The following is a 9,357-nucleotide window of genomic DNA, read 5'->3' on the forward strand; positions in this document are numbered from 1 at the left end:
CATTTATTCTCTTAGGAGGAAAGTATTTTTATTTTATTATTGTATGGAGGAATAAGGGGTCTATTATGATTTTGTAATATAAAGTCTATTATTTTATTTTTAAAATAAAATAAAATATCTTTTGTTTATTTTTTAAATGGCTTGGAGATTTAAACTGTAGGCGAATCATTCTTCATAATTATATTTAGAATTATGGACATGATTTTGATATAAGATAAGTGGACATGGTCAATAAGCATTTTAAATTTGATCATCATAGGTGTTGTGAAATAATAAATTGTTTCCGTACCTTCGTCCAGTTTGTCTCCTTCTCAGTGGAGTTAAAATTCAATCTAGACTAATTTAAGATTGCATTATAATTGGTCTGTCGCATTTGGATTATTAAAATTGTTGGCAGTATAAGTGCATTGAACATTAGGAAGTTGTACGTGAAAGTTCACCGAAGTTGACTCTATCGCCCGTATTAACAAAGCACTGGTCTTTTGTTATTAAAGTTAGAAAATCTATACATATTCCTTCTACAAGTATCAATTCCATTATTTACAAAATTTATACAAAACATTCAATTACCAAATATTTAGCATCTAGTTTCAGTTTCATCGAGTTTGAGGACCTTGCTAGCCAAAGAACTCCAAGTTTAAATTCGCTATAGAAAAACCTTGAACCAAACAGTCAGTGTTAAGGTAAAGGTTTACCCACCTAGGTGTAGCGGAGCCCAAAGTGTAGGGGAATCTAAGTGATTTCTGTTCTTTGGCCAAAATTTGATTGAGAGATCCTACCAGAGAAGTGGTAGGCTCTTGGATTTCTAGTCAACGGTTTTGAGAACCAACACATGCATCAAAGCTATAAAATCTGTTCATCAATTCACTTCCATAATTTTCTTCATGAGCTATCCTCGCATCTTCCCTTCAGGCTTCAATAAAGTCAATATTTATGGATGACAATTTCTTTATAGCAATCCAATCACACTTTGATTTATGAGGGATCCAAAAATATGACAAATGTAAACATCACCTCAAAGTGAAATTGTACCTTAATTCAACACTAAGTTCTATACTTTTGTAAATGATACTTCAAATCTTAAGCAAATTGGAATCATTTGATATAATCAGTAAACAATCTAATTCTTCTAAAATAATTATGACCATTGTCCATGCATAAAAAATAATCTAATATCCAAATGCATTTTAGTCATTTAGACCTGTTTCCCAAATTAGTGTCTGAAAGAAAGTGAAACCAGATGTAGCATAGATTTCTAATGAAAACATATTACCGTATAACTCAACATTACCCTAAGTATTACTTCGAAGCCATTGTACATGTATGGATAAGAATCCCACCACATCATATGAATAGAAGTATCATTCATAGGAAGCAGCTGAATCAAGTGATTGACAAGTCAACAAGTAGTTTTAGGTCCAAAAATTTTCCTACTCCTATGCCATCATTTGTTCTAAGTGCAAAAACTGGAATTGCAACTACAGCACCATGCCATGGCATTTCTTGCATATTCAATAGTGACAAGAAAAATGATATAATTTTATATACCAATACTTTCTTCAAAATAAGAGAAAAGAACTAGTACTAATCAAAGGTTATCTTATTGAAAATTCATCCTCTCTAATTATACAATCAGCCTGCCAGTAAGTATCTGCACAAAATGAGAGTCTAATAGACTCCTTAAAATTCTAGTTTACTAATGATGGTGCACTGCTAGTTAAGAATGCCTGTAACACTCAAAATTCAATTTTAAAATACAATCAATTCCATAACTTACAGGCCACTAAAAATGAATAATTTACCTAGTATGCACATGCTTTAATATCTTGGTGAAATCTAATTAGAACAGGGTGAAAACCCGACCAGCATAGCATATGCTATATACAAAAAAAACTTACAATTTTCCCACTTCCCATTTTTGGACAGCAAAGTATGAAGTGGACAAGGATAGAGTCTGCACTATCTCAACACAACATTGTTAGATACAACTGACACAATAATATAAAATAACAATAATTTGGTAATCTAGGTCCAAAGAACATATAGACATCAACATTACCCTATGATTTGAAACGTCTCTAGATCTATTTAAATCCAAATTTTAAATGTCACTGAAGAAATATAAAATTTAGGAGAACGAAATAAAACTAACCTTGCATGTTGAAAGTCTCTAGATGGACATCATCTTGTTGAATAGGTTCTTTGAAATCCTCAAGCTTCTCTTTGTTCTCATCTTGGTGGAAGATGGCCTTCTGAAAGGTACTTTTAGAAAGTAGGGATGCAGGGGCAAGAGGAATTGAGAAGCATAAGATAAGTTCTTGAGGAAAACATGAGGAAGTTGGATGAACTTATGGAGCAGGATAGGAGGAACATTGAGAGATGGGAAGAACAGTGTAGACCAACTTTAGGAGCCTAGCTAGATATAGAATACAATTAGAGAAAAGACCATAACCCACACCTATCATCTTTGATGAAAGATAAGAATGTTGTTGGTTGTAACCACCCAACCAACTATATCCATCTAGGCTCTAAAAAACATGTTTTTGTTGCTACATTCAACCATCTCAAGTTAGAGAGTTTTGTTAATTAGCTGAGAAAATATGAAGATGACCTCTCAAATTAGAGAGTGACTGAGAAAATCCTCACATGTTTTCTAATTTTTTTTTGAAGTAGATATACCCATAAAGGAGTTTAATCATTATAGTATAGGTATTAGGATTCAATTGTGTAGTTTTTGAGTCAAACTCATTGGCCCATTATTCATGAATAGTGGCTTACAAAATCCCATCTCCCATCAGAGGTAATGGAACATTTAGCACTCATTGCATCTAGGTGATGCTCATAGAAGTGAACCATTGAGACTTCACCGAAAGTTACCCATCCTAATACTATGACAGCTCAAGTGTAGTTGAGCAAATTAAATTTGAGATTTTGCAATGGATTATCATCACATGTTGTCATTCTCAATTCAGATGCAATTCAAGAACCAACTACTTAATCAATTTACATTTGACGAATCTAGGAGCAAGGAAACTAAAGGTTTGATAATTCAAATTTACAATGTTTTTATTATACAAGTATGGTCATTTTGCTAACAAGTGCTAGAAGAAGAAAGCTAATGCTGGCAAGCACTTCGTACACATCATAGAGGAGTCAGAAGATAATTTGAAATCCATCATCTTGATGTGTAATGTGACTTGTAAAAGTTCAAACAATGTTTCATTTTTGGATAGTGGATCCAGTAATCACATGACTTGAAACAGAGAGTTGTTTACTAGTCTAGACACCAACAATCCAAGTGTTATTGGTTGTTGATTTCCTGTGTCTCATCTAGTCTTTTGATTTTATGTGATTCTTGTTTATGTATATTTGATTGTCTCAATTATTTGTAGACCGTCATTTTGCTGGTAAATTCTCGTCGATGTTTGATAGTGAATCTATAGTAATCTGTTAACATTTTAAGTCTTCCATATATATACAAATACATGTGCCCCTCATGGTTTAAGGGTTTAAAAGGGCATGGATTGTTGTCACAAAGATATAACAGTTTACTCAATATGTTTTGATGCTTTCCACACAATGTGCCACTCGGATCTAACTCTTCAATTTTTACAATGTTCTAATCCTGGAAGCACTGTAATCCTATGTTCATGAAGAGAGCAATTTGGATTCTTAGGTGGTGTTTTTGTTTTGTTTTACAGAATAACATATTGGGTAGATCATATGTTCAATGCTTCTATTTTTTTGCTAGCCAGGAACCATTGGAGTTACCAAACATACATACGTTTGTCTTCTTTACTATTTTCTATAAATAGAACTACTTTTGTAGTACTGATCTTTTAAATTTTTATGCAATGAAATACTTGAATAAGGAAATCACACTCTAAAATTCCTTGAACTCAATATAGTTCCTACATAAATATATGTGAATTGTTGTCCCCACCTTGGAAATAGCGTGGAACATGGCAGTTTTACAACACAATTTCTGACTTGATACAACTCAAGTCTTGTGTCTTTTAACAATACCAAAATGCATTAAAAATTTGAAAACACCAGGAATAAAAATCCAAAAAATTATTTGCCAACACTTTTACATCATTACCCTCACCAAGAAAAAGCATTTAGCTATCATCAATGAAAACATGTAGAGCCATCAACTACATTTACATAGGACTCGAGTCAATTGCACATCATTGATTTAGCAATCTGGACTCTCAATCATAGAGAGATAAATCAATAGATAATTACATCATAATTGTGAGTTCATATATTACAATGAGCATAATGATCCTTGTTCCCCTCATTTAACATTTGATTGAGATATGTACTATAATGTAGTTAGAAAGGAAAAGAAAAGACAAAAAAACTCATCCAATACTATTGCAAAGCATGATAGGGAAGACCCATTTGACTTTTGACCTTTGTTGGAACCCTTCAAGCTATAAAAACAATGCAATGTATAATTAAAAATAAACATTAAGCAAAATTATATAAGTGTACAAAGGATGCACATATGCCATACAAACTTTGTAATATCCCCATTCAGGGATTTGTGTTAATTTAGTCCTGAAATATAACTACAAGTAGGGATAAGAATTACAATACATTTATTAATAAAAATGTACACATTTCATTATAATATTTAACGTCAATTATGAGTCTACTTTAGAAGATAGGACTTATCTTTAGAATCATGTAACTAAATGATCTTCAAACTGTAAATGCATTTGGGTCAAGAGTAATAGCTAATCATAGATATGTATGTATGTCAAACAATTAACATACATTTTTTGTTTATTTATTCAATCTAACAATAGATGAGACACTTAAAGCTTCCTAACACATTTCAAACTTAATCACGAGAAGTCCAAGGTCATTTTATATCTAGATGTACCAAGGCCCTATGGTATCTCAACCTCGAGTCATGAGCAATACCCATATTCATGCTTCATTGTCTAGCTATAGATCATAAAGAGAAAAGGGAATTATTACATTAAGTACCACGGTAGATTCAAAAACAAAAACAACATCAAACATACCTTTATTCTTGTGGCATTCCAAAATGAATGTAGATTGATGGAAAGTTGCACTCCACAAGAAGCTTGTTCAGCTCTGCAGCTTTGTTAACACTCTTGACAAATATCACAACTTGATTGAAGTCTAGTGCATCAAACAAATCATTCAGCTTCTGGTTCTTCTCCAACTCACTCAGTTTGATGTAGTGTTGGAAGAATCTCAAGACATAAATACTAGACACAACAAAAGAGAGAATGGTTTACTATTTTATCGGACATTATTAAACTCAAATAAATTCAATACCTGAACTAAATCGTGAAGTGTCAATTTTGCCTCATCATTAACATATATCTCCATAGGCTATAAATAGAAACAAATGTGTGTAACATTAGCTGGTGCGATCGTCATCAAGAGCCAATAATGCCACAACAATCTCCTCATTGATCCAAGGAGCACATGTTGAACGAAAAGTACTGAAAAGGTTCAACTAGCAGCTCGTGGTCCAATATACCATCCTTGAATTTTGAATTTAATACTTTGTTATATCATTGAATTAATTATTTGTATTTTTGTTAGAAAACCAATAATAGATGATAGATGTAACCCATGTCTCCACCATGTACAATGAAAAAAAGTTGGCACCATAGAAAATGCAGCTCTGCACTACCTCTAAGGAAGCTCCATTCTTGTGAATGCAAAGAAAAGGATTTAGGTAACATGCAATCCCAACTTTGGAATTACAATAAAGCTATGGTAGTTCAGTATTGATGACTGATGATGAGAAAGCAGAGGAAAACAAGGGCTTGGCTAAGAAATACAAAACTTCAGGGAAACATGAATCGCCTTTGCAAATGTGTGCTACCAACTTATGGCCAAAACATGAATCACCTTTGCAAAGGTTAAATAAAAATCTTACAATTAATACTATAGAAATAAGCATAACTAGTATTCCACCTGAATAAAGCCAATTTAAGTAACTAACTAGTTTCCCCAATCATTAAAGTAATATATAACATGTAGGATTAAACAGGTCAACTTATACATAAGACATTACATCTTGCATGAATCTCTTGCAGACGGGCTGAATCTCCTTACTTAGAGTGGCAAAGAACATCATAACTTGCTTGTCATGAGAAGTCATCTTGAAAATCTCCTGGACATCTCTCTGCATATCTATAGTATTAAAAAAATCAAAAACCATACTAAACAGACTATGTAATTAGAATCTATTTAAAAATATATCTACTGACATACCAAGTAATTCTAACATTCTATCACACTCATCAAGGATAAAATGTTTGACATTTTTGAGACTCAAATCTTTTTCCCTTGCTAGAGCAAGTATCCTTCTAGGAGTACCCACCACTATGTGTGGACACTCATTTTTTAGCAATGCTCTATGGACTTTGATGTTTACCCCTCCATAGAATACAACCAACTTCAAGTCTATTAAATAAGTGATAAATCTCTCAAATTCATGGCATATCTGCAATATAAAACAAAATTGGTAAGAAACCATTATTAATGGGGATCCTTATACTAACCTTCAGATGGTGTGATGTCCTTATACAAACCTTCTAACTTGCCAAACAAATGGGGATCCAATGGATTGCTGGGGGAATACCATCTAGCAAAAATTGTATTAGAATCCCATTGAAACCAAAAGCAACAAGTACATCTCTAACATATAGTAGATCAGGAAACTATTCCTCTAAACAACAAATACCATCCATTCTTGGAGATTCAATATTAAACTTTTCAGTGGTAGAAAATATACTCTTGGACATATGGGGTGTTCCAGCCTGTGATGGTGTGTTTCAAGTATTTTCCCTTGCAATTTCCTAATCTCCAATTTTATAATCTTTGAAATGTAATAATCAATATTGAAGGAAATCAATGAGACGCAACATTAAAGAAGCATAGCAAGCCAAAACTGCAAAGGTTGCACAAAGGGTCTCTTCTTTGGGGCAAACCATTTGAATTACAATGCAGCTCTTCCATTCCTCTATCTACACTTTACTTTTTTCAAAGACAACTACTAAGAAAATTAGAGCAACAAAATTCTAAATTAATATTAACAATGAAAGAATAGAAAATTACCTCTTTATCATTTTGGTATATAATTATACTCATAGGGTTCTGTGAGCACTAAAAATCATGGAGAACAACATCCATAAGTAATGAATCTAATCTCAAATACCATGCCTTGGTAAATACTTTTAAAAGACACTACAAATTCACTAGTAAACTTACATCCATTATGGCAGCTTGAACTTTTGGATTCTGAAATGCCATGGCAACATCAAGATTTGCCATGATTTTTGAAATCATCTCTTTTAGTGTGCATCTTATTTTCTCTGCATAGAATAACCACACAAAATTAAAAAATCAAGATATTGAAACAAGGCTTCCATGCATGATATTTCAGTGACAATAGTATATTGTTGAATCAAATAACATGCAAAAGAGGTTATAGAGTGTCTAAGGTAAACAAGAAAAAGCTAATAATGATAAAAATATAATTTATGTCTGAGCCTTACAAAGGTTCCCCATAACATAATCATCCTACAACTCAAATACAGAGGTTATACTCATGATATTTAAAAAAAATTCAATTTCTTGATCTCAAACAATGTCTAGGTATTCTTCCTATTTCCTCAAAGGTGGTAAACACAGAGTATCAAAAGTTAATATTTTGAACTTCGAAACTAAAAATAATCTCTTTTGGAAATATCAAGATCAGACAATAACCAAAAATAATAATCATCATTAGCTTGAAACGAAATGCAGAAACATTAAGAAAAAACAACCCTATTGCTGAAATGTGGACCCACTTGAGGCCAACATGCACAATTAAAGAATGTGATTAATAAAATAATGTATGTGAGAACAAGAATATTTCTCAATCGCACGTTTGAAAATTATAAAGATATTGCTGCCACAATAACATTGAGTGATACATGGAAAGAGGGACCTATATTATTTACGGAGTATAAACTCTTCAATCACTTTACCTCAAAATTATCGAGCATAACTCTGAGTTTGCAGGAAGCCTTACCAATGATGTAGTGACTGGATACATATTTGCAATAATCATTGGAAGTGCCAAAGTGCTGCATAGGAAAGATACTCCTTGCAAAGACCTAAATGTTTCTGTGTGATATCCCAACAAGGGTTATATTATTCCTCAGACTTGGCAATTAAAGGCCTATGGGACCCGAGGTGGGAAATAGCAGATTACAAATAGTACATTGAGGATGAAAAATGGGAGAAAGTTAACCTCAATGGTATTCACCAACCTTTCAAATCAATAGGGAATCCATTAGTAGTGTACGACGCCATGCACTCCACAATAGAACAGAGTGATCAAACATTTAAATAGGAAAATTGTTGAAATGGCTAAGTGTATAATGCATATTCAAAATGTAGCATACCGTTACTAGGTAGAAGTAGTACAAACTACTATCACATTCTCAATTGATGTCCTAATGAGTGTTTGCAAAATAGTACTCCTAAAGAGTTTGGACAGGTCTTAAGCCTACCATTGATTATTTTTGTATTTTTGGGTCTGTTTCTTTTGCACTAGTTAAACATAATACTAAAGATAAACTAGATGTAAAAAGTTATAATTTCAACTTTGTTGTCTATAGTGAAAAATCAAAAGTATATTGCTTAATTAATGTAACTACTGATAAACTAGTTGTTAGTAGAGATGTAATTATTCATTAAAGAAAAGACATCTTAATTTGTAGATGATGATTCATGAAAGAGTTTGTAAGTACAAATAATGATTCATCAAGTAGCCAACATTTAGAGTTTGGTGATGACAACGACAAGGATAAACCACAACTCCCCTTGGATACAATAAGTTCTCCTCCAAGTCAATCTTTTGACTATCCACGAGAAATGCCCTGAACTTGTCTAAAATGGTTTGATCAAATCATCAAGGATGTGAAAGAAGATGGAAAAAAATGCTCAAATAAGACAACTTGTAGAAGGAAATAGCCAAAGTTGTTGAGCATGCAAATTTTGCCTGAATCTTGAAATTCAAACCAACCCAATTTAAACAAGCCTCTGGGTAAACCAAAATGGGAAGCTACTATGAAAGTAGAACTTGATGCCTTGATAGAGAACAACACATGGAAGCTATGTGAATTACCTCATGCAAAGAAGCCTACCGGTGGAAAATGAGTGCACAACATGAAATATAAATTAGATAGGTCCATTAACAAGTTCAAAGCTCCACTTGTTACATTGAAATAATAATGGAAAATGATTTCTAATTTATTTTTAGTTCTATTAAAGAAAACCATACATATTATTGCTATCTAAGTTTATAAA

General features: G+C 32.6%; 1 protein-coding gene across 1 annotated transcript; it reads right to left on the reverse strand.

Moving 5' to 3' along the window:
* Positions 1-5,041: 5,041 nt before the first annotated feature.
* On the reverse strand, positions 5,042-8,358 carry LOC149565136 (DEAD-box ATP-dependent RNA helicase 15-like). Its single transcript, XM_089816273.1, has 6 exons — positions 8,316-8,358; positions 7,270-7,373; positions 6,271-6,502; positions 6,071-6,189; positions 5,303-5,376; positions 5,042-5,234 (listed from the first exon to the last, which is right to left on the reverse strand). Exons 1-6 carry the CDS (start codon positions 8,356-8,358, stop codon positions 5,042-5,044), a joined length of 765 nt encoding a protein of 254 aa, XP_089672399.1.
* Positions 8,359-9,357: the final 999 nt, after the last annotated feature.

Source organism: Cupressus sempervirens, chromosome 3 (genome assembly GCF_028749045.1).
Source record: "Cupressus sempervirens isolate cs-2001-9-10 chromosome 3, ASM2874904v1, whole genome shotgun sequence".
NCBI lineage: Eukaryota > Viridiplantae > Streptophyta > Pinopsida > Cupressales > Cupressaceae > Cupressus > Cupressus sempervirens.